This window comes from Centroberyx affinis, unplaced genomic scaffold (genome assembly GCF_046629955.1).
Source record: "Centroberyx affinis isolate AG114_WGS23_722 - 3 ecotype Tasmania unplaced genomic scaffold, CSIRO-AGI_Caff_v1 ptg002748l_1, whole genome shotgun sequence".
Lineage (NCBI taxonomy): Eukaryota > Metazoa > Chordata > Actinopteri > Beryciformes > Berycidae > Centroberyx > Centroberyx affinis.
The window spans coordinates 49,735-76,293 of record NW_027280912.1 but is presented as its reverse complement, the minus strand read 5'-3'; the positions used below and the strand labels follow the sequence as shown (position 1 = coordinate 76,293).

The 26,559-nt window shown below is 41.9% G+C and overlaps 2 protein-coding genes and 1 non-coding gene across 3 annotated transcripts in view; 1 reads left to right on the top strand and 2 right to left on the bottom strand.

Moving 5' to 3' along the window:
• Positions 1 to 5,150, bottom strand: part of LOC139657746 (partitioning defective 3 homolog) — a gene marked incomplete at its 3' end in the record, with an annotated part of 222,588 nt that extends 217,438 nt beyond the window's left edge. The window contains exon 1 of the mRNA XM_071535696.1: positions 4,895 to 5,150. Within this exon, the coding sequence (XP_071391797.1) occupies positions 4,895 to 5,014 (120 nt within the window). The remainder of the gene's footprint in view (positions 1 to 4,894) is intronic.
• A 1,885-nt stretch (positions 5,151 to 7,035) lies between these two features.
• trnaw-cca (transfer RNA tryptophan (anticodon CCA)) lies at positions 7,036 to 7,107 on the top strand. Its single transcript has one exon. It is a non-coding gene; the product is annotated as a tRNA-Trp (tRNA).
• A 984-nt stretch (positions 7,108 to 8,091) lies between these two features.
• Positions 8,092 to 24,850, bottom strand: cul2 (cullin 2). The gene is made up of 21 exons (XM_071535691.1): positions 24,610 to 24,850; positions 23,185 to 23,323; positions 22,524 to 22,626; positions 22,308 to 22,402; positions 20,594 to 20,699; positions 20,258 to 20,340; positions 19,406 to 19,502; positions 18,902 to 19,012; positions 17,186 to 17,348; positions 16,123 to 16,247; positions 15,433 to 15,540; positions 15,096 to 15,155; positions 14,862 to 14,990; positions 14,432 to 14,518; positions 13,982 to 14,134; positions 12,889 to 12,966; positions 12,717 to 12,783; positions 11,082 to 11,284; positions 10,566 to 10,667; positions 10,336 to 10,452; positions 8,092 to 8,684 (listed from the first exon to the last, which is right to left on the bottom strand). The coding sequence occupies exons 2-21, from the start codon at positions 23,301 to 23,303 to the stop codon at positions 8,553 to 8,555; spliced, it is 2,238 nt and encodes a 745-aa protein (XP_071391792.1). The 5' UTR covers positions 23,304 to 23,323; positions 24,610 to 24,850; the 3' UTR covers positions 8,092 to 8,552.
• Positions 24,851 to 26,559: the final 1,709 nt, after the last annotated feature.

The following is a 26,559-nucleotide window of genomic DNA, read 5'->3' as shown; positions in this document are numbered from 1 at the left end:
TCTATTTTATACTGGTGAGTTCTCCAATGGCATGAAACCAGGTAGTTCTCCCCCTGTGTGGTTGCCTGTCGTCAGGCATAGTTAGATATTCTTGAACAGCCAATTTGCACTGGGCTAACAACCTCAAGGAGCCAGAGAGACTGGGAGCCCTAGGGCAGGGGTCAGCAACAGACAGCCCTCTAGGTGTGGAGTGTGTTTTTGTGTGTGTGTGTGTGTGTGTGTGTGTGTGTGTGTGTGTGTGTGTGTGTGTGTGTGTGGATCCAAGAGTATGAAATGACTCAGTGAACCAGAAAGTGGTATGAGAAATATGTCTACTTAGGGGACAGAGGGGTGATTCCTGGCAGTGAGGAAAATTAAACTCAACTGCGTCTTGTTTGATGTCCAAGATCAGTCTATTTAGGTGCATAAGTCTGAGTTGATACAGATATAATAAGTGCAACATAGGATGGGATCGTTTCAGTCAGGTGACCATCTTCCAGTGCATACAATGAAATAACCCAAAACCATGATTCAGGACTTTTTGAAGCAGGGGGTGAGAGAAAGGTCTGATCCAAGAGCGCACTTGGTCTACTATGGAGGGAAAGTCAAAGGGTTTGTCATTTCAAACAAGATTTGACAAAGAAGAAGACAGCTCCGAAAACATGTAATTTATGGTTGTACTCAAACCAGACAAAGGCTCAGAGACTGAACTCTTTTCAGAAGTAAACTGACCTTGGGTTTTTCAGAGCACTTTCAAAAACGGCACGGAATTTGAGGCTGAATTCTCAATAAGTGGAGAATTTAAGCTCGACAAATTCTATGGTGTTCTCCAAGAGCTAAATGGTAATCAAGATAAAGACAATGGAGTCACAGCATCAAAACGGATGTCCTCTAAATAATTTGTACCCAGCAGTGACACTGATTTCACCAGCAATCAAACGATTCTGAATAACAACTTTGATATTAACCCTTTCTCTTGCTTAAACCATAATTCTGAGGTGGCAGATGTTCTCATCCTTACCACTGTGGACTCAGTCACAGTCAAGTCATCTGCAAACCTTTAACCACATAACATTTTGATTGATGACGCATGCATCTGTCTAGTTGCCGCTTATCAAGATAGATCAATCATTTGTTTATTAAATTAAATCTGGCTTCTCTTTTAAGCCCAGGGACCAGAGGACACATATGCGGCTCATATGGTGGCTATATAGAGAGAGGGGAGGGGCGATTTACACTTCTTTGTTTTGTTTAACTGTGTCCCTTCAGGCTCTTCTTGTGTCCGTGTATTCCATGTATTTCAACAACTTGTGTATGTTGCAACACGTCTGCAAGTCTGAATTTGTGGAATTTTCTTGAGAAAAAAAAGAGTAATTATGTGATTTAAGGCTTTAGTCTACATTTAGGGTGAGCAGCTGTGGGAAAATGTGAGCCCGGTGAGTATCGGGATTCTAGACAGACAGCTCCTCAGAGAGCGAGAGGCACAAATTATGGATTCACGAACCGAAAGGAGAGTAGGCGATCCGACATGTATTGCTTTACGCATGCGGCAGCATACAGCGGAAGAAGACCGGAAATAGCATGAGTAGAGATTGGAACCTCCCAGTCACGTGTGCATGGTGTTTTGTATGCCAACAGGATAGCCCACAAAATAACATCTTCATATTTCTCATGGTTATGTGACTAGAAATGCAGTAACTACTCATTACTTGACTGGGCAAATTCTAAAGAAACACAACAGCCTCGTGAACAGAAGAGCAGGATGAGGAGCCTGGAAAGCCATTTAGCATTAATCCTTCATGACTGCGCACACTGTAGACCAGATTGACTCTGAAGTTAATGGTCCTTGAGTGGTTGATTTATGCATACTTCCTGGTCCCACTGAGACACTGATAAAGCCTGCTAAGGGTCCCCAGAGGAGATCAGGTGTACCAGCACAGCCTGTAACTGTCTGACACTGTCTGATTGGGGTCCACCGCAGTTACAGCTAATCTATGCAGAGCCGCATACAATGAGAGTAGAATACGCTGAATTTGCTAGATCATGTGCAAGGGTAAAAGCCACAGCACCCTGACAACAGATGTAACAAATATGTCTACATCCCAAGAAGCTTCATGTATAATAAAGAAGCGAGACAAAGAAATAAGAGAGGCAGCAGCAAGATCATCTGCAAATATTGAGGAGGAAGGGAGGGAAGAGGCGGACGTGAAGTATTTCTTGAAGAGATGAGTTTTCAGCTCAAGCAGGGAGTCGGGGGAGTGCTTCTCATATCCTGTAAGAGCGGCTCCACTGCCGCACTCAGGCGGTATGGCAAACAGTAGAGCTTGATATCAAATAGCATGTGCTTCTGAAAGATACGGTGCAACCAAGTCATGTAAGCAAAGGGGTAGAGAAGGTAGATGAATGCATGACTTTGGCATGAGAGGCGGTCAGGACGGCAAAGAAAGCGATCAATCCTGATTTCCCAAGAGAGAGCATGTTAGGCTGCGTTCACACTGCAGGACTTCATGCTCAGTTCTGAATTGCATCTGATTTTTTTGATGACTGTTCATATCTATTCTTAGATGTAACCCATATCCAATACCAATATGCATTGACACTGATGTTGAAAAGAGGTACGACAGATTTACTTTAAATTCAAATTTGGGTGTTCAAACACAAGTGTCATGTCTTTTCGTACCACATTAGGACACTTCTGATTGTTGCTGCAGTGTGAACACAGCCTTAAAGGAGAACCTTTTGTGCACATGCATTGAGGATTAAAGCGATACTGTGGCACTGTCAGCGGAAGGAATATCTTGCCATTCTTAAACTAAAGACTCCTATGTTATTACGCCCTCCTTTGCATCTCAAAGCCAAACCCCGCTCTAGCCTCTAAGCTGTGATCCATTTGTCCGAAGGTCTTGGCCGGCCTGTGAAAGTTAGCGTTGATCCAGAGCCAAGTGTTCTCCTGAGGGAAAGCCTACACTTCTACACTTACCACTGCATGGATCAATGGGCCAGTCGCCTCCGTTCTGCTGAAGCATGGAAAACCAACAAGCGCGGTAAAACGGAGGAGTGAATGTGTGTGTGTGTGTGTGTGTGTGACCACTTGTGTGTGTCTAAGGAGGAAGTGCTCTTCAAGAACAAGTGTTAGTGTTGACCTACTGTGTCATTGTTTGCCTTCAGTGATAAAATCTACTACAGAGCAGCACCAGTGCCTATGGAAAGACCTCAGCAAGAGAAACAAATAGACATCTTTGCAGAAAAAAACAAAGCACTTCATTGGCTTTGGACATTCAAGGCAAAAGTTTTTGGACACTTTTCTATCAAAAGCGCATCAGTAGCCATCATTAAGAATGCTATACCCTTCACCCAAGATCCTTCTGAAACCTGTCTAAAGAACTCCTCTCTGGAACAGGGACGCCGAATGCTTTCCAAAGCTGAAACAGTGAAAAGAAATATCTTGGCAAAAACCGGCGCGGGTTCACAGAGGTATTCCAAAGCCCCTTGAAGAGAAGCTGCACCATTAACGTGACTCCAATAGTAATATACCAGCCACTGGCGGGGAGGAGAAAGCGCTGTCACTGACCATGGCAACAGAAACAAACTTGAATTCATTCATTAGTCATTTAATGGGCCTTAAAGCGGAGCCATTAAAAAGCCACAAAGGGAAATGCAATCAGCGTCCTGTCAAGCGCTATTCAAATCTGGCACAAGAAATTCACACGGACATGCGGTCCATCACAGATCGATTTGTCGGATGGACTTAACAAGTAAAACCTGGATGAACTTATAAAACTTTTTCAGGATGTAATTGAAAGGGCAACGAGTGCAAACCAGTGTTTCCTATCAAAAGCCTGGGATGTGCATGGGAACCTTCTTAAGCCATATTCTCACTAATCCCATAGAACTGCTTGACTCTGTTCAAACATAAATACATGCAGGCAGGCAGGCAGGCACGCACACACACACACACACACACACACACACACACACACACACACACAGGAATTTAAAGTGTGTACTCAATAGCAAGTTTATAGTGACCTTATCTTTCTTTCTGGAATGTTTAACTGTTATAGTATCAGTAAAATATTCCTATAATATCCTTATGTGGACTTACAGTGTGTCAGCAGGGAGGTTATAGATTATAGCCTATACTTTATATGGCATTTTCTATCTTCTATATGGTATTACTAGTATTTTCTGTAGTGCAATTTTCACTATACAATACAATTTTATACTATAGTGGTTGCATGATATTTTAGGTTTTGCTGTGATATTTTAATGGTTCTTTTAGTAAGGGCACACGTGCATCTCCACACAAACACACACACACATATTTAGTTATTTTACTCTTCATCAGTGTGCCAAACACTCTGTGTGAACTAATGACAATAAAATTGCATCACGCACCACTTGTGCGCGCTTTTCTGTCAGTCCAATACAGCAGGCGTTGAATTCAGAAGCGGTTCCCAAACTTTTCCCCAAAATACATCCACAATAGTCCAGAGAGAGCCCCATTTGATAAAGTGTAGGAATGCATTGCTGTATATAATATAGTCGGGGAGAACAGTTGGCTACAGTGAAAACTATGATCAAAACAGTCATCCTTATGCATTCTCTCACTGTGCAAAGTGTAGAGAGTAAACTATTAGTGCAACCGAAGTATCCGTCATTTAGCTGGGGTGTCCTCCCTGGAAACACCCCTCTCCCCCCCCACCGAGCCCCCCACGGGGATCCCCACTGGATCCCGGTTTAGGGGCAACCGCTGTCTCCCTCTTTCTTAGTCCGAGGAAAGCGCCATGTTGAGGCTCCGGTGTGGATGCAGCAGCTCCCGGCAGTCTGGGGCTTTTTTTTTTTTTTTTTGCCTTGTGTCAAATGTTACCGTACAAAAAAAGAAAGCAGGGTGGGTTGGGGTGGGTGGACTTACCTTGGCGATCGCCTTTTTATACCTCATGGCTGCTTGTTCGATGAGGTTGTGCACTTTTATATTCCCATTTCCACAGGGAACGACCACCCGGGTCCTCCCGAAACACACCGTCACTTTCATTTCTCCTCTGCCGTGTTGTGTTTTCTTTTTATATATTAATTCCAGTAGGGAAAAGCGCGCCGCGTCAACAGAAGAATAACCATCCCCGATATGCGAAGGTTAAAAAGAACATCCCCGGCTCGTCTGGAGAGATCGCGCTGACTGAGGCTGTCTTTCCTCGGCGGGGAGCGAAAGCGCCCAGGCAGCATCAGATCCGGGCTGGGTGGCGTTCCTCCCCCGTTGTGCCGTGTTGACTCACTTAGGAGAAACTTCCCAACAAGCCCTCTCCACCGAGAGCGCACAACTGGGCTGATACTACCGCGAGTGCGCCCACATGTTACGGCAAGCACGAACTATGTTGCCATTACGCACGAAAGCCGTGCGTCAAAATCAGGCGTGCGAGTGGAGGGTGAACCGATCTGAATTCAGTTGACTTACCTTTTTAAGCTGATATGAGAGTTAATGATAGTGTTTTCATAGTGTAAGTTGTATGAGGATAGGTAAATTATTATTACTATGACTGGAGATCAGTTAAGTCACACCTATTTATTTACTACAACACTCATTAATGAAACAAACAAGCTCTTATTTGAACTCTTCTCCATCCATGAGTTTTATTGATTTTATGATTTCATTCATGAAAAAGTAAAAACAGTGGCTATACTCTATCTGGTTCCCAAACTGGGGTGTAATGACCCCCAGGGGTCCTTGAAATCCACGGGGAGGTCCCATAGAGTCCCTACCAAAATGAGGAATAGTTTAATTCAACTGTTATTTCACTCACTCCAGGTTCACACAATGAGAGAATGTTATCAGAGGTTTCACTGCCCCCTACCCACCTACAGTATAATAATAACTACAACAATCTTCTCATGTGGGATTCCCTGGGGCAAAATCATAAAACCTTATCAAGTGGGTATTACTCATGTATTACCACATTTGGATGGATTTATGAAAGACAAATGAATGCCTGATGATTGAGCATGTATGCATCTATGGAAACATAAACAAGTGAGGAAAATATGACTTGGACGCCTGAGTCAGACCGAATAACTTGAACCTAAGCACACCATTGAAGTATGTAACCGGCTGTAGGTCTAAATGATTCCCAAAGTGGGGTCAGGGGACCACCAGAGGTCCTTGAGAGGGTTCTAGGGGGTCTCCAGCAAAATAAGAAATAGTTTAATTTTGCTATTCACTCACTAGAGTCTTGACCATTGCGAGAATGTATAAGGATGACTGGTTATCATTAGGTTTCGCTGCCTCTACTCACCTATGTTAGACATCTACTTCTGTGCTAAATCATATCTAACAACAAAAAATCTCCTCAGATGGAGTTCCTTAAACATAATCTTACCAAAATTGTAGTTCATGATTGAATCCATATCTATTTGGAGACTCTTGATATAGAAAGGTTAGGGAATCCTTAGCCTAAGCTGCACTTATGCCATTGACTGTAAAGCATATACTAATCTTGCAAATGAGTTTAAAAAAATAAATGGATAAGAAAAATATAGATCCAATTCCATAATAAAGCTCTGATAATTAGCATCTAAACTGCAGTGCAGTATTAGAGATCAGCCTACAGCGGGATTTCCAGTATGACCCAATTTACTGACAAAAGCTACAACTGCAACCTTTCTTTGGAGCTTTGTTTGCTCCCTGTGGCACTTTTGCTTTGTGAACTAATGTAGCCCATGAGTGCAAGATGGACAATCCATTTTCCATACTATGTCAATGCATGGTGTAGAAGACATATAGGAGGAATTAAAGGTTATAAATATTTTTAATTCAGTTTTTTGCCTTACCATACTCAACCCTAACACTAATTGCTGTTCGGTGATCAGATCAAAACACAGGAAAGGACACATGTAACCAGAATTGAAACTTGAAGGCATGCTTATATCAAATACAATATATCTTTATAGCCTTGAGATCATCCAAAATTGGTCAATGCCTTATGAGAGCCATCATTATCATTTCACGCCTGAGGACAGTCCACTACAGCCACAGAAATTCACTCAGCTTTGTGATGACCTTGTGACCTCGTGGCGCAACGGTAGCGCGTCTGACTCCAGATCAGAAGGTTGCGTGTTCAAATCACGTCGGGGTCAATGCTTTGCTTCCTGCACAAAACTATCTCAGGCTTTATGATTCAGGACAGAAAGTGCTGGAGTAGTTATGGAGGCAACCTGGTTGTTAACTTGGCCATCTCGGTGTTGCCAGATGATACAGGGATTCAAACCCTCACTTCTCCAGTCTGACACTTTCACAGACCCAAATTAAGCCACTTACACTAATTTAACAAGATTTTGTCCCATATGGAAAGGTTTTTCTTCTTTGGTATTGAATTGCAGGACTGTTTACACTGTTTATGGGGACAAAACAGTGGTGAACTACAGTATGACTTATAATTTTTTATACATTCTGTGATTGGGGTTATTTCTCATGAACTGACTTAGTGAAATTAAACGCCTGATTTTCCTCGAGAACCCCCTAGAACCCGCTCAAGGACCCCTGGTGGTCCCTAGACCCCACTTTGAGACCCACCGCTCCAGGATACCACAGTCCCAATTCTAATACTCCCCCTAGAGGTAAACAGAGGAAACAGTAGCTCCTCAATCGGCATGCTGTGAGAGTTGGACGACCTTATGGGACATTATTTTACCTCTACATGCCTGTTGTAAACCTATGAGTCTCAGTCTTGGCTCTTGCAATGAACTAAATAAAATGGGTGCAGATCCCTTATGATGATATAGTGTGTACATTAATCAAAACAACAGCCACAATCACTGAAACATGGATACACATGACAAATGTTTACATAAAACCCCTCAGTGTTTTTATTTATTTATTTGACAAGCAGCAGGATCATGTTTGTCACCTCAATTTTTTTTTCTTTACATTTTAAAGTAGATACAATAGTCAGTATACCAGTTTTATTACAATATTTTTTTTTTCCTAACTTCGGTACATTTAAAAAAAGAAAGAAAAAATAATAAACACACAACAACTGCAAACGTGAGAAAAGAAAGCATGGTTTTTTATCTGTCTAGCCACCAACGTGTCATTGATGTCACATCTCGCTCTTTTCCCGGTTTCTTTTTTTTGTTGCTTTTTTTTTTTTGTTGGTTTTCGGTTAAGTCGACTAATGTGTTTATCAGCTCTTTCCGCTCGAGTAGCTATAGGCATTTTCTTTTTTTTTTTCATTGACGCACGGGTGCGTGGCACTGGTGATGTTGTAAACAGCTTAAAATCAGAAGGTGGGTGGGGTCGGGGGGGGGGGGAGGGTCCTATGGGTGGTGGTGTCCGTTGGCTGTCTGACGTGATTCGGCGACCTTTTGTTTTTTTGTTTAAATCCGAGATGGAGGCACCAGTCCTGCTTCGGTCCCCGGACGGTGATCACGTCAGACAGCGACAGTCCAAAAACGAAATAGATGAATGAGTCTGTTTTTTTATTCTTGTTTTTTTTTTTTTTGACGTTTTAAACCTGCGTCAGCCGGTCGGTCAGATGGGCGGGTGTTAATGTGTAGGCGCTCCCTGGCTTGGCTCTTTCTGTTTATGCCACGTAGCTGTACTCGTCCGCCGAGCTCTGGCTCCGCTCGATGTACTGCTTGTCGATGAGCACCTCGATGCACTTCTTGATCATGCTGATACTGGGGTTGAACCTGGCTTTGGACTGGTTGATGACCTGCGGACAGGGAGGGTTGACAAACAACACAGAAAAGTTACTCTAATGATACATACAGAGGCGAAAGGATTCTACCATGCAGACCTGCTCTATGACTTTTATATCATCAATATTCAAGTACACTGGAGCAATTACGTTGTGGTTATTATCAGTGATGTAGTGGTAAATAAAAAGGTGGATAAACTATGACCTCCAGTTGGTGATCATCAAATATATTTTAAGAAAAGCATTAATTTATGCTTTTTGTCCTTAAAACACCCCATCTTCATATAACATGCATTGGTTTGATACTACTTAATATGATGTATACTATAAATTTTGCTAATAAAAATTTCTGTCAGCCTAAAAAGGCGGGTTTATCCTCCACTACATCCCCGGTTAGGATGCTATATAACATTTGTCTTTACCCAACAGCGCACCAGTTTGGACTATTGACTGTGAAACCAAACAATTCACCGTGAAATAGTTAGCAGAGTTTGTGGTGTGTGAAATGCATCCAGACTGTCAGCCTTGTCGATACTCAATTCTCCCCCAACCTCAGCTCTGAACTAGAGGTCCAGAGCTCCATCAATTGTTCCCATGCAGGTGGCAGCGATAGCCGGCTCTCCTCAGAAAACACACCAGATAGTAAAGGAAGAGATCCATGAACACATCAGAGATTCCCCCAGGCAACCCGGCTCAGCTATTTACCCAATCTGTCCCAAGCCTGGGACTGGATGTTAATTGCACATCAGGAATGCGGGGAGGAGGGGCAAGGTATGTGTAGAAGGCGAGAGGTGGGAAGGCGGGGACAGCAGAACAGACAAACAAGCCTGTATTGTGGGTCCCAGCATAACAAATGACTTGGAATTGCCTAAATACAACAGGGTGGAGAAAAGACTGGAAGTGGTGCTAGAAGAAGAGAGGGTTCCCACGCAGTTTTCATTTCAAAATTCCATACTTCTAGACCTTATCGCCACGTGAGATGATGAGGGTCGTACAATATGTTTCCACACTTTTTCAAACTTTTTATGCAATTCCCAAGACCTGGAAATGACCAAATTCTTTTTCCATACATTCCCAGACATTCCACACCTGTGCAGGAACGCTGAGAGTAGGGCAGCGGTAGAAAGGGGACATGGTAAACGAAGTGTGTGTGTATAAAGGCATGTTTCTAGCACATCTGAAACATGTGCGTGTGTGTGTGTGTGTTTGTGTTGGAGCTGACAGCTGAGCAAGGTGCTTCTTCCAGGGAAGGCGTGCTCCAACATGGTCCCAGGGAGAGAGGGATACGAGGGGGGAGTCATTCCTGACACATCCCTCTGTCATAGCAGCCTTACCTCACCGCTGGGGAATTCACCACCGACACACACACTAGCAGACTGCCTTCATATAGATATATACATATGCATGCTTGACTTACTGTGTCCTTCCTCTTTCTCCACCCCACCCTTCTAATACTACCTTTCTTTGTGCCTCTTTTGAAGGTAGCCATTTGTTATGCTGAGGCCCACAGCATGTTTTACTGCCCTACCTTCCCTCCACACCTTGCCCCTCCTCCTCCTCGTATTCCCGGATTGCCAATAAATCCTTCACCTGTGAGCCTTTTTCCTTGCCCCAAATTGTGAAATTAACATGAAATCAAGTCGTCATCCACAAAATGTCCACCCACCTCTTGGATGAGGGCGTTGTGTCGGAGCACTTTGCGGGCTTTCATGATTCTCACTATAGCAGCTTGTAAATACATTTTGCGGTCCTCGTCTACGGCGCTCCTCGTCTGCTCCATCTCCTACAGGTTGGACAGAGACATGAACAAGCCTTGAGATATGTAGTCAATACAGGCGTGCACCACAGTGGAAAGTTTGTGAACGGATCGAGAGGGAGGACAACCATTCGTCTAACCTGTGGCGTGTCTTTCTGCATCGACGTCGTGATCTTGAACTTTGTCCTTTTACTGGTGAAACTCATATTTAGTGAAAACGTGGACTCTGCTTCAATTTCCTCCTGTGAGCAAAGGGGACGATATCCTTTTGTAAGTTGAAAATTCAAAATCATAGATCCATAAAAGTTGATTATCATGCCTAAAAATGGCAAGGTACGTGGCAAAACTGACAAGAGTCATGCTGTGCTGTCACACTTCTTGGTTCCCTGTTACATCTTCACAGTACATTGCCAGATACTGCGATAGAAAAGTTTATAATGCAAGTTTCAATAGTTTCTTGCCATATCAGCTAAGGTTGCTTGGAATTTGTCTGTGTACACATATACCTCTTCATGCAATACCCATTACCAATGATAGCAATACAAAACAACACAGTGCCAAGAGACTCAGTTGTGGGATCTACGTCATATTCCACTTGTTGCACTAGAAAGCTCTGACCTTTGACCCCCCACCCCCCCACACTCTGGCTGGCCGACCTTTTGCGAGTCGTGGTTGAGCATCTTGACGTCCAGCAGAGACTTGATGGTCTTCTGCAGCTCCTTCTCGTTCATCTGGGTGCCGTCCTGCAGCTCCTTGTAGGCCACCGTCTGGCTGTTGTTGAAGGCCAGTAGCACGGCCATCTGATAGGTGGTCACCATGGCAACGTAGGGCTTGGACAGGTAGTTCATCTTCACCTCACCTGGTTGTGGGAGGGGACAGATGCACAGTGATACCAATGTTAGCATTAGTCAGATGAGATGTCTGCTGTTTACTGAGCAGTATCTTTTATTATGAACCTTCATAATTCACAACCCTGTCTGACATCATTAAGGCTGAGATTTGCACTTTTACAGTGAAGCTTGCAAAACGCCTTGCACCTTGTGACTGTACTGAATCTGTACTTTTTATTCTTATTACATCAAGACTGTGGGGGGTAGATAAGAGAGGAGGCTGACATCACTGTTTTTATAACTGCTGACTTACTGCTTTTCTCTTCAGTCATTGTCATTTCATCAGTCTTTATCAAATCCTTATCCAATGCATCACCACCCAGCTCTATGCAGGACTGGATTGTATTGGCCAGTTGTTCCACTTCCTTTCCATATACGCTAATTATATACTGCTGAAAGTGCTGTAGTGTTGTGATTTAAATCATCAGCACCTACAATTGCAGTTCTTATCTATATTAATCATCGCAAGCTGATGCAGGCTAAATCACAGTCATTAATTTTTCCCAAAAATTGAGACATAAAAATTTCCCTCATGACTCCCATTCATTTAGCATCAGTAACTGCTACATTTTGCTGCTATATAACTACAAAGATTTTACCATAAACTATGCATAGTCCAAAGCAATGTCTGATTATCACATAAAAAAAATTAATAAGACTTTAAGCAGAGAAGCCTGGAAGCAACATCAGGTATAATTGACAGCTCCCCAAAGCTACCAATAAACTAGCTAGTCTTTGCGCTCAACTATTCAAACAGTGTATGTTTAATTTGATTTGTATTTGTGATTCAAATTAGAACCCTGAATGGTTTTCAGCTCATTTGAAACACAGGGCCGTCGGGCAGGTAAGTGAAGCAGCCAGACAATTCAAAGCAGTTGTCGTGGTGCGGAATAGTGTTGTCATCAGTTCAACATCACGACAACAGCCGTCTTCCCTAAACACAATCTTGTGGTAACTTCATAGATCTGCCATTTAATGTGTCCTGCAACCTGTGGTGTCACACTCGATGGTGCTACAGCATCCACATTCCTGAGAGCTGAAAAGCCTCGTCTGTACGCTGAGCTGCAGAAGTTAATACACCTTGTCTTGTATTCTCTCTAGGAATCGTATTTGTTCGGATTAAGCCTAGAGCCTTTAATTGCTGTGTTTGTGGGGATTGGGCCCAGGGTATGCCGTGAACACCGAGAATGCTGTTAGCACAGTCTTAGCACTCTGATTTCATGGATTAGCAAATGCTGCCAGCTGCTGTGCTGTATGCACTCTCTGTCGTTGTCACCTATGAGGAACAGATGCAGTTTTTCTATTGATAATGCACACAAAAATGCCCCGCTTTGTGATTTAGGATGATGATGTGCATTTTCACATGAAGATCAGCTTTAAGTGTGTGTGTGTTTGTGTTACCTGTGCAGAGATAGTGCAGCCAGGTCAACTTCCTCCCGCTGAAGTGCTGATTATAGAACAACTCAAACTGTAAAGGAAAGCAAAGCCAGAAATTACTCCACAACGCCCTCCTCTCATGTTAGTATGAACCTCTGCAATCGACACATCAGCTGTCTCCCAGGAGTCAACTCACCATCTGTACACTCTTCTCTAGTTCTTGGGGGATGGCGAAAGTGGAGGAGGGGACGTGTGTGAGAGGCCAGGCTCCGGCCTGCAACCACATGACAGACACAACATCACAGAGTTAGACTGGAAAGGTGAGAAACAACATGGACACTTGGCCTTTCGTGATTTATCATTAGGTGATGGATTTGGATGCACAAAAATCTGATTTCCGTCTCATTACTATCAGATTTTTAAAATAAGATAGCAAGTGGACAGGCTTACGTTGTGATTCTATGTAGTCTGGACGTAATCCCTGAACATTTTTTGCTGATTAAATTCCATGACATTTAAATTATCAGGGTTCATATAAAATTTCCATTTCAAAAATCCATACTTTTTCCAGATCTTAATTTCTTGAATGGATGAGAATTTGGTCAGTGTTCACTATGACGTATGCTGATAGTGGCTATATTAATCTATGGCAGTAAAACTGGAAGAAATGTATGACAAAAGTAATCAGTATGATTACTACTAATTTAACATAAACAAAAATGATTGTTTGATTGAAACTACCGTGACTTAAAATTTGTTTTTTTGTGTGAAAATGTGTCTTATTTCATTTTCCTCCTAAGCCTATTCCCTATCATCTTTCCTTTTCTACACTTTGAATATATTTAGTAATACAAATCATAATACTGGTGGTGGTGGTAGTAATAGCAGTGGTATTAAAATATGTCTTTTTGCACTTCTAGTAACTCTGGGCACAGTTCTAGCTGTCCTGTCCTCATGTATCCTCCTGGCTCTGCCTCAGCAATAACTTGACCTACTGGCAGACTGAAAAACACAACAGCAAGAAATTAGATTCTCACAGACCAAAACATTAACCGCTTTGCAAAGTCAATGCATTGTCCGATCCTGAAAGGGTTTCTGGGACACAAGCACTCCCTGTTGAGTTTTCTGGAGGTGTCAGTGGTCTAATTCAACCAAATAACTGTTATAGAAGTTGTCTTCTACTTGATAGCCCCATTGACAAACCCGCTCTCTCCCAACGCTTCTTTTACATCAAAGGGAGATTTCTCCATAAATGCTCAGCCAATCCTCCAACCTCTCCTCCACCTCACCTGTAATACGTAGATCTGGAAGCTGATGCCCAGGTCCACCACCGTCTCCTGGGTCTTGATGAAATTGTTGAACTTGTTGTTGAGGTCGGCGCTCACGCTCATGTCTGTGTACATTCTGTGGAGTTTGCTCGTGAACTCGTAGCCGCAAGCTTGCTGCAGGATTAAGGAGGGAGGGGAGGAAGGGAGTTTGGCCAGAGGGGTCACAGAGAGGACAAGGTGAGAGGAAGGAGGGAGAGAGGCGAGGAAGATTTTTATGAGTGTGTCCTTTGTGGTCGCTCGCAAATATTACACATGATGATGGATAACCACAGGGGGTTGAATGAATCACATGCTTTGTGGACCGGTTCCACTCCTCGCTAAGATTCAGAGTTTGAGTGACTTTTGTTGAGGTGCTACCATTGTGAAACACAAGGCAAGTGTTTTTTTTCTTTCCTTCAGCTGGACATTTACCTTTAGTTTGTTGATCATGGCTTCTTCTGAGTCCATTGATAATGATAGGCCGTGTATTAACCGCTTTGCTAGCATTCTGGCGTAAAACTGTGAAAACCAGAAAAAAAAACACAAGACTTCAAACACACAACAAATACACACTGGGATATTTCCAAATCAGCCCTGAGAAGAGACAATTTGGTGATGGATGGACAAATCTATTATTGTAGTGTTGTGTACTTTGAGACTATTGAAGATACTAAAAATGGACACACGCTACAAGACTAATATTTCTTGAACTATTTTAAGCCCAAAACCCATCTCCCAGTCAAAGTTTGTACATCAGAATGTCGCAAGAAACCGTCAGAGAAAACAAATATGTTTTTATAACAATTTTCTCAATTGGTATGAGATTGTTTAATTCGGTCTGAATCAGTGCAGTCTAGGTCACCTTCTGAAAGACGTCCTTGTCGTCTATGTACTTGAACACTGTGATGAAGCTGGTCAGCTTGTCCTCCACCTCGTTCTCCGTCATTCCCTTTGCAGACTTCTTCAGCAGATTGTCACAGTACTTGGCCAGCTGTACAGGGGGACACCAGGGGGGACGAGACCAGGTCAAGGCCCTGTGTATATATGTGTGAGTGAGTGTGTGTGTGTGTGTGTGCGTGTGTGTGTGTATACTCACCAGTTCAGGGGCTTTGCAGATGGACTTGGGCTCCCTGTAGTTCACCACAGACGTCAAAGCCTGAGAAAGAGAGAACAAATCAAACAAACAACACATGAAAGATTGGGGCACACCATTCCAATGGTGAAAAAGACTGTCAAACATGTGACCTGATTCCACCTCCAACTACCTTCTAATAAGTTAACTGTAACGTTTGTTATAGAACAGATTATCATATTGGGAAAAGGGAGCTTGTCAACAACCTCCTCACTTTTGCCATCTAGTGGCTGCATCTTGTTATGAGTAATTCCTGTGCTGTTCCACTAAGCAGTGGCCTTCAGAGTCAGGGGGTTAATACCTTATCAAGTGCACTCATGAAGTGCTGATCTCCATTCAGAACTGTGTTAATGAGCTGAACAAATTTACTGTGAACCTCCAGCACCGACTCGACAAACTGGGTTGGCATCTAGAGGAGCCAAAGGAGAAAGACAAAGATGCATTAGTACAGGAATGATGTGCGGCTAAAGCTTAGCAGACAAAAATACAGTTTTATACATATTTATAGTATCAATAGTCAAAGTGATTGCCACACAATTCACTGCAGCCTTTCCCCATGTCCATTTTAAAGCAATGTGCCACTACAGACAGAACAGTGCCACCTCTGTGGGAGAAAAAGTGATATGAGAATATTAACATTTAGCCCAAAACACACAAGTAATAACAAGTGCAGGGAAAGGTTTGTAGTGCAATGGTTTTATCATGAAAACATCAACTTAAGCTCTCAAATCAAGCTAAATTTAAGTTTTATGACGACTTGTAACTTATGACAACAATAACAACTTGTGCTAGAACCAAAACATGCACAGATGTGGAAGTAAAACTATAATTACCTAGGTATAAAGAAAGAAATATCGTGGAAATGTTTTCTCCCTGCTAAACACTCAACATACTTGCTGTGAGGTATCAGGAATTGGATTTATACTCCACAAAGGGAGGGGCACACGGGCACACACACATACACACACACACAGAGTGCTGTAGTACTAACGTTTTCCTGAGAGAGGTTACTGGTGGCTCGGAGGCCCTCGTTGTGGATATGGACCTGCAGCTCCTGGATCATATGAGGTAAACCGCTCGACACGGCCCGCAACAGGGTGTACATGTTGGCCATGTCTGGACAAAGAGACACAGAGTTAGTTCCCACTCCCACAGCTGCACATGGTCTGTGTGCGTGTATAATTCATTCGCTACATGCAAAATCGATACCGCAGGTCTGAGAAGTATCTTTTGGACAGCTTCAGCTGCAGCTTGGACAAACATAATTACGTTCTCTTTACACTAGAGCGGGCAGTCAATCCTTGTGCGGTATTTTATTGGATTTAAGACCATGTACAGTGAAGGTGTAAATGGGTACAGAGTGAGCGGGTGAGCAGAGTAAAAACATGCACATCCCAGGCTTAACCAGGTGCCAGACAGAATACAAAGCATGAAACAGATGTAGAGTCTGCACATTACTTCCAAGGTGTATGAATTTATTAACAGCTACACATGCGCTGTTTGGAGCTTCATGCTCTTCATCGGAGCAAGACTGACTGCCAAAACAGACCAGGCCCGGCCCAAAATTTGACCCCATTCAATTGGGGAAGCTATGACATTCCCCTGGCATGGAAAGAGTAGTACTTCTCAACCATTTTGATAAGAGAATTCCAATGTTAAAACTCATTAATAAACTTAACTAATTTAAGATACACCTAATTATTAATTGCTTGGAAATGGCACAGAAAACGGTAAAAAATTTGGCAAAAGATGGCAAGAAATATCCACTTACCTAAAGTCAAACTGCATTAAGATTTTAGACTGATTTCTAAAATTCCTGTGAATTTAATCTTTTCATTTGATGTTGAGTGCCGCACATTTGAGCTAAACCTAAAAAGGAACATCTGAGCTTACTCCATCGCACACTGTTGGAGAATGATAACGTTAAGCTACTCGGTTACAGAGGAAGCCTAAAGGTCTAGTTTTGAAACGTGGTTGGGCGTGTAGGGGGTGGGTGGGATTTGCATGAGAGGAAAACAGGGGATGGAAAACAATGAGGACAGGCGTGGACTGACCCTCTCTCTTCTCCTGCCGGATGATGTTCTGGCACTCCCCGTGGAGGAACTGCAGGTGATCCGCCACCATCCTCTGCTGGCATTCGTGGATGACTTTGGCATAGGAGCTGGGGTGCAGGTACTTCCGACATCGCACCTCCTCGTCTTTCAACCGCCCTAAGACCTGGAGGGAGTTGTTGGTACAGTTTAGAGCAAGATAGCTAAGGCTGGCTCCCTGACGACAAAATACGCCAGAACGATAATTACACGGTATCTGCAGGTTTCAGAAAGCCAAATTTAAGACTTTTTAATCCTGGAATTGGATTTAAGAACAATTTGACGATCAAAATAAACAAAACAAAAAGCAAAAACAGACCATTTCCAATTGAATACAGCTAATAAAAGTTCTGACTAGAAATGGGCAGAATAAGCATAAGAGCATGAGAAAATTGATTGTTTGGGAAGATGATGTCCAATTATGTTTACTAAAGCAGAGGTAGTGAAAACAAAACAAAATATCTTTGGCATATCGTGTTAACCCTGTTCTGTAGAGAGTAGAGACATGCATGTGGTTCAAACTTAATGTGACCAGCTGGAAGTACAAGTAATGTAATACAGCATAAGAAAATAAAAGTGATACTACTGATAGTCCCTACTTGTTTGCCCAATTTGGTTTGCCTCCATCAAAATGAAACTTAAAACTGTATTATATGGTGAAAAATAAAGACCTCTAACAGCTGTATTTAAGACATTTTATTACTTTTTAAAGGCCTTAAATTTACATAACTTTTTCAGACCTTTTAAGGAGCCCCTGAACCAGCTTTGTTGTAAAGTTATTCTGCAATGAAAGAGAAGCTGAGGTTTTTCAGCCGTGTGTGTCTCAGTGTAGTACTGGGTGTGCATGTGTTTGTGAGCATACACACACACACACACACACACACACACAGAATGTGAGCGCAACTAAGAGAAAGAAACAGCCTCCCGAGTCCTGGGTCTGGGTCAGATAAGACATTGTGACTGTGCCTGTCCAGACAGGAGGGGACTGTACCGTACAGCCCGGGACTGCTCCTGCACAGTCATATCACATATCAATCTTTACAGAGGTTTCAGCTCGGCGGCGTGATGGCAGATAAAGAAGGAAGGCAAGTCCCCAGCACACTGCCCTGGTGCCGGGTAAATCCTGGCTGATTATCCTGTTTACAGGCCAGAGGGATAAATCTATCAGAGAAATCTGATTATTGGCACTGATTTGCAGTGCGTAGAGAGGGAACGGGAGAGAGAGAGAGAACGAGAGAGAGAGAGAGAAAGAGAGAGTGTGTGTGAGAGAGAGAGAGAGAGAGAGAGAGAGAGAGAGAGAGAGAAAGAGAGAGAGAGGCAATAATGTGTGAAGTTGTCCAGGGGTCTGTGATCTCGCTCTTGGCGGGTTAACGGTACGGCTAATACTCAGATTAAAACTCTTATGTCACCAGATTGACATGACCTGGCAGTTGACACACACACACACACACACACACACACACACACACAGGCCCTGGTGAACGTACTCTCGTCTGATGGATGCTTGTGTACACACACGCACACAAGCACACGCAACTGGCTGCACTGTGGGCGTCATCAGAACCCCAACAAAACACTGACTATGAGAAAAGCAGCTGGGCTACATCTGGGTTCTTCGACACAAGTACCTGCCTGCCCCCCCCCCCCCCCCCCGCCACAAAAGAAACACATCCAGCCTACCTTTTCCATATACTGTGAGCAATTGGATTCTTGCAGTAGATTGGAGGCTTCCTGTTTGTAATACTCTCCCGTTTTCGTCAGAAATGGCCCTTCAAAGATTTCCTGATAAAACTGAAACACAGGAAGAGAACGTGGATCACACACGATCTGGCGTACGCAGTCATACATAAGCCTAGATGGACGCTTGCATTATTTACATAGTCCACAGTCATCAGGGAACAGTGCACAATAATCATGTGATGATGTGATCATGACAATACACAGAAGCAGGAAATAATGAGATGAGGCAGGAATCATTAGAAATAAAGGCAGCTGTATGTCTAGGAGCAGAAACTGAGCAATCTCTTTCTTAGGTTTTGGATTTGGGATCTTGGTTTTGGATATTGGCCAGCTCAACATCAACAATAGCTGAATAAATAGTCAGAAAGATAGATGTAAAAATAACACAGCACAGTGCAACTATGATCCATTGGGAGAGCATCAGAGGAGGTGTTGCTGTCTCACCTTCAGCGGGAACTTCTTCTTGTACTGTTCAACATGAACAAAGGAGTTGATGACCCCGTGGATTACCTTCTGGTTGGGGTCCTCGCCGCAACGGTCACTGGAAGAAGAGAAGCTGGTGTTAGGACTGATCTTTTTACAGTGTTAGTGATTACTTAAATTAATATCACCATGGTGGGAACACACCGTTTTGTGTGAGTAGAGGCTAAATACTAGGCTTTTTACTTTTTACATAATAACTTTTTATATAATTTTTTTGGGGGGAAAAAACACGCCACTGATTAACTCTTATGCTGCGTTGACAAGTCAGAATGACATTGAGTCAACAGAACAGTGCCACAATTATTGCATTTTGCCAGAAGTGTGCCAAGCTTTCGAATGCGTGTGTTGATCCCCCATGTTGACAAACACACTGGGAAATGGGGACTGGGGACACAAGCATATGACATCATCAGCGGGGACAGGGGATTCAATTAGAGGATTCGTTCCACTTGGGGATTAACGAATCCGGGTATTTTGCTAACTTGGAACCAGCTGATGGAACCCAACCCTACTAAGTACTGCAGCCCAATGAGTCCAAATGTCCAGACATTTACCAGTGCACAAGATCTGAACCCAGGCTTTGCAATAATAATAATAATAAAAAAATGCATGGACAAGACATGAACAAAGCAGGTGAAGTCCCAAACTAATTAACTAATAAAAGCTGTGGGGCAACAGGCGCAGCAGAAAATAAGTAATTTCTCTTATCTCTCCAAAAGCAGACAGCTAGACATATTCATTATGCGTATTAGACAATGAAAAGCACATTTCACAAAATAACCACCGGCGGCTCGGCTTGTGTGAAAAACTAACTTTTTGATTTCATTCAGCAGCATCCGGATCAGGACAGCCTGGAGGGGTTCGATCATGAGCTTCCTCCACATATCTAGCGCCAACTGCAACGACAAAGACAATACAGGATATCACCACAACACAGACAGATCCTCTGCGTAGGCCATTCTAGTTGGGCGGTGTAAGGTGAGATCTTGACCTGGGTGCTGGATCACAGAAGTTCATCACATGTGCTCTCCTTACTTTGATCTAATAACCCAGTTGGGTATGGATGTGTGGGCGTGCAGGAACGTCTACCATCTGAAAAGGCTTCAGCTGAGATGCATTTTCTACCAGTGTGTTAATCAGAGACCGTACCTCTCCAATCTCCATGAGCGGCTCGTTCATGTCCACTCCTCCGTAGCCGTACTGTAGGTCTGCCTCCGTTAGCTTGTTCTTCTTGATGAACTGAGTGTTGAGATACCTGAACATAGGGGGCGATTGGGGAGAGTGTTAAACAACTTAGGTAAATGCAGAAATAATGCTGTAATGCATCAACTGCATCTCAAGCAGCTGAAGTAGTAGGCATCTACTGTGTACTGTCGGTCTGTGTGTGTGTGTGTGTATTATCCTCTTATAAAACAATTACAGGAACAATGCATCAATTGCATTTATTTATGCATGATACATAACAATCCTCAATCAAATAAAAAATAATTATGATAATTCATAATAAAAAAGCAATAACATAGGATTGAGGATGTAGCTTCTCTTGTTGTTTTTGCACTGGTCAAAATAATCTTATTCAGAATAGGCTAACAGATAAAAAAAAAATCATATTCAGAACAGGTAAACAGATAAAAACAGCTTATTCAAAATAAATTAACAGATAAAGAACAGTGCAGTAAAGGTTAGGCCAGATTGAACAGAATGGCATTAATGGCAAGAATGTGCTATACCAACAACTTCACAAATAGCAGCATTTCAGCATTTTCATGTGTTCATGAGTTTTATATTTCACTAAAGTATCAATATCAAGAAGCTTAATTTTCCAATCCAAGAACAAGTACTTAGGAGCTGGATCGCCGTCAATCCCAATACTACAGATGCCATCGGTGCACCTCTGGTGTGTTTTAATGTATCTCACAGGAAACAAGGAGTAGGCTAACAGCAGGACAGCTATCAGACGGATTGACAGACAGACACTTGACAGCTGTCATCACAGCGATCTCCATTGGCTGACTCAATCCAGCTTAAATGACAAGTAGTTTTCACAGCTGTGCTGTCTGCTTCTATCAGTGGGACAGCGATGACACTCGCCCCCATTCCTCTCATACGCTCGAGCTTTGACATGTGTAAAACACTAGCATGACTAAGTGCTAAATGACTGCTAAAATGACTGGCTAGTGTAGAGTACCAAATAACCCTGAAAATGAAGGAGGGGGATAGTGACGTGAGGTGTTACCATTTTGACTTGATTCAGGTGGCAATAAGACAAAATACCTCAGTCCAACCTCCACTGGATCATAACTCATCTTTGACAGTATGCCTATATACATAAGTATATGCACATGGAGGTCGGTGAAGGGTAATAAGTGACCCTCTCCTCTATAAAGAGTTGAGCACTACTATGTTACTACTAAAGTCAGCAGCCTCGCTTCCTCTCTCTCGCTCACTCAAAGACACAATAAATCACAAAGGCATACGCATGCACAGGCACAGTCTGGTGGGAAGTACACATAAAAATAGATCTGACGCCTCTCCAAGGGGGTATTGATTTAGAATGAATCAGGACACACCAAATGGCTGTTGGCACTTCACGCTATGCATTTCAAGGTAATATTATAAGTGTACAATAACAACTGTAAGCTGAAAGGCCGCTCGTCACAGAACACAGTATCCCATACAACTGAGACGTCCTGTCTGGAACACTGGCCTCAAAACCCTCAAATCACACTTCACTAGCTTACAACTCAGTCTTTACCTTTTATTACTATTATTACCAAGGTTATGATTCTTTTGCGTATTCTGTATATATCTGTATATCACATCACCAAGCAGAAACAGAGGACGTCAAATGGAGTAATGTTACCTGTATAAGCAGTCCATGTAGTCCGCTCCCTTGCTGTACTCCTCCCAGTATCTGTGGTACATCACTAAAACCTTCTCCTCTGATTCCAGGACTTTCTGAAATGCACACAGATGCGCGACAGCTGTTACAGAAAGCAGCATAATGCGGTAACAAAAAAAAAAATACACTCTGCAAATGTTCTTTGCCAGCCTCTGGAGAGTTGCTGATAGTGTTTACCTTGTACAACTGCCGAACATGATTCTCAAGAAACACCTTGGTCTCTGTGTACAATCTTTCACCCAGGGGCTCTGGGTACGCAACACACAAGGCATAAATGTCACTGGGGTCAGAGTTAAGAATAGATAACAAGGATAAACATGTTTTCATTCTGTTTTACAAACGTACTTAAACTTTTAATATGAATTATTATCTGAATTGTTATTATATTATTATTATTATTATTATTGTATATTATTATATTTTTTCTGTTACTCAGCTACTCCCTACAGATCACTTTACAGTTTTGGTCAAATTTAATGCTTAGCCAGTACCCTAGCCCTAATAAATACAAATAGAGTTAATAGCTCTGCATTTCATTTTGACATCCCACACTTGAAGTATTATTACATACAGTGACAGCGCTAATTTGATGAGTCATATCTTTGCGCACCCTCTTGGTAAACTAACTCTCTAAACTACTAGTGCCTATCTGAATTAGCCATATTTGGTGTTAGACAAGTCTAATACAATAAGCTCTATGCATGCTGCCTGCTGCTTTATTGTACTGACCAGATGTTTCAATTCCTGGCCATAGCCACTGTACTGAAATTTAGCGGAAAACTTTTGTGTTGCAATTCAAATCACAGACTCAAATACTGGGCAAGTTTGCATAGGATACGAGAACCGGTCATTCCATGTGGCTCTCTCCACGTAGTCGAGCATCACAACTGCCTTGATTGTCGTCAGTAGCTTGTTCCATGTCTCGTCAAAATCCACCACCCGCGGCTTCAAGGACATTGTACGGTTTCTCTTTTCGCCTGATAGAACAATAAATACAAGAATAAATGAATGAATGAATGAATTTGGACAGAAATTCACATGGCTGGATAAAATCACCAATTGTAATGGATTAATCCTGTTTTCTAGAATTGACTGGTCTTGTCTGTCATAATGTACCAATCCACCTAAGCATCTTGCAGTTTAGGCAACTTAAAGCAAAAACTCAAAATAGCCTAACTGAAAAGGTTTCAACAGGTTATTGGTCCAGGCCTGAGTAGCAGTACCAAACTTTGCACACAAAGGAAAAACATAGATATATTTGTCAAGGCAGTAAAATAAATATAATAAATTGAATCTCAACCAAAAACATTTTTGTGCCCTTTTTCTGTTTCAGATTATTAGTATGAAGCCCTAGATGGTGTATGGTGTAGTCAATATAAATAATCTCAACATTTGCCATCATAAAGATTTTAAAAAACATCAATAACAGTAATCAAGAGTGCATTACACAGCTGTTACAATAAAGGGCAAAGTTAACAAGTCTCCATCAACATGCAAACCAAGTCAACATAAATTAGGTTTATGATAAATAATCTAATTCAAAACAGCTGCTCACATTAATAAGGTAGCTGACAAACAAAAGATGATATAAACATTGTGGTCAAGTTCATGGGCTGTCACTATTAACGCTCATCAACAATGTACACAGTCAATGGGGTTAACCATTACACATCAATAAAATTGTAACAGAGCGATTTGCCTTGCAAGACTGCTGAATATACCGGTATACACTTCTGTAAGACTTGGGTTTATCTGTGACACAATAATTCTGAGGTTACCTACAAGTAGGAGAAACCAGGCCCTGTGTTGCTTCTCGTCATTCAAACCAGTTGATTTAACGTCACAGAAAACATTGCAACATCATGCACAATTTCCTTGCCCGTTACTTCATATCAACCGACATCCATCTTATACCGTGGAGTGTTAGCAGTACTGAGTAAACACCCTACTTAGAAAGCTATACCATACAGTTATGGAAATGGTAAGTTACTAGCTAGCGAAATGCCAATCCCAAAATAGGAAGGCTAGCTAACAGGCTAACTAGCATCTACCTAGCATGCTACTTCTTCCTGCTAAAGTCCATACAGTTTTACCTGCGGAGGCAGCAAGTTAGCTAGCAGGGAGTTAGCCTAGCTATCGTTAGCAAATGGGCTTCTTCGTTGCAATTTCCCTACATTTGCACTGACAGCACGGCAAACGCTGGTATTATTGTTAACAAGAACAAGTTACTGAGGTCAAGCCAGAAGTTTTGAACAGTACGTACCTCTGTACAGTATTTACTTGTTATAAAACTCAAGTTTCTCCGCTGTCACAGGCTTGATCTGTCTCACTTACAGGTCTTCCATTACGCTACCTCTTGGATTATACCATTGTATCAGCTGGAGGAGTATATTGAACTAACGTTTTATCTTCGTAAAGCTTGTTTGAAGAAATTCTGTTTATTTAATAACATATATACCATTTACACCTATGTATAAAAGTAGGACAAAACCCATTCAGAATGAAGTCACGAAACCACATACTCCGTAGGTAATATCCCTATTTTAAAATGGTATCGGCTAAAACTACGGAAACCTCTTAGGGATTGTGTACAATTCTCGAATGTACTCATCACTAGATAGTACTGTAACCTTTTTTAGTGAGATCACGATGTGCTTTCATTTCAGCCGTGCGGATCACCACCTACCTGGACCAATCCTCAGAGCGAAATACTAGTGTAAAAAGGCAGACGACCTATAACTTTTGTTCGGCCAACAGTTAGCAATGTCCTATAATATTTGTTGCCTTCAAGTGCTCCTGGTAAAGACAATCCTCCCAGTCCACAAGTCGTGAATACGACTGGTCACGCATTCAAGTGCTTTTGGTTGGAAGTAATTACAAAAAAGGCTAATGCATACACTTGGATTTAAGACTATGTGTGATGAAAATATATCTTGTAAGGAAATGCAAACAAGCATTATTCAATTAAAGAAAACAAAGCCCCAGGCAAATATGGTCTGCTTAGTGAGTTTTACAAGTTGTTTCAAGAATATATAAATTAACGTTGCGTATTTAGAGAAGGTATTGAGCTAGGGAAACTGCCTGCCTCTATGTCCCAATGTTTAATTTACCTAACGGCAAAGCCAAACAAAGATCCTCTCATGATAGATAACTGGAGACTCATAACAAAGGCTATTAATTATTACACAAAGTTGTTTGCTATTATTTTTGCATAGATATTAAAGAAAGATAAAGGTATTAACTCAGCAGCTCTATTCCTCTATTTATTAGTTGCACAATCAATGGCACTAACTGCTGAGAAATATGAATTCAGTGGTATCAAATTATCAGATACAGAATTACAGTGCCATCAACTTGCAGATGATACTACAATTTTCTTGCATCATGCATCTGAAGTTAAGGAAGCTTTAGATTGTTCAAACATCTTCTCCTCTGTGTCTGGTCTGTATGTAAAAAAATGGGAAGTATTTGCCTTAAAGAAGATTGGTGGATATCACTGGTATTCCTGTAAAAGATGTAGGCTAATAACATTTTGACCCAAAAAGGTAAAAGATTTGACTTGGCTGTTCAGGGACCTGTCTATAAACATTTATCACATCTGTGGATGTCCCCAATGCAACAATAAGAGAGATCAACTCCAAACTCTTTATTTTTGTTCGGAGAAATAAACCACACTATTTGAAAAAAGCTGTTCTATGTAATTGGCAAGATCAAGATGGTTGAAATGCCCTAGATTTTAAAACATCCAATTAATATTTAAGGTCAAATAGAAAAAAAACTACATTCAGTCCAAAAGCAAAATATGGAACATTATCCCAAATATTATTTTTTAATAAAAATTAGTAGCATTGAGCTTTTTCTAAAGTGCAATTTTGATATAGCAGAAATTTGGAATTCCAGTAACAGCAAAGGAAAATTCTATTGTTTTTGATGCCATACCATATGGACTCATTCGGCTACAACGCATGGGAGTGTTTGTCTCTTGTAGTGAAATGAATAATGCTATCCTACTAGATGGTAACTGTCTCAATGATAAAGGGTGTAACAACATGCATATATGGATATTATACAGTGAATCATTCAATCTACATGCAAAAAAAATATTCTACATTTTGTTAATATAATTTAGAAAAATGGTTGTAATCTTGGAAATAAGATACTGTATCACAAAGGGAGGTTTCTTAAAACAAATGTTATATGTATTACCAGCTTG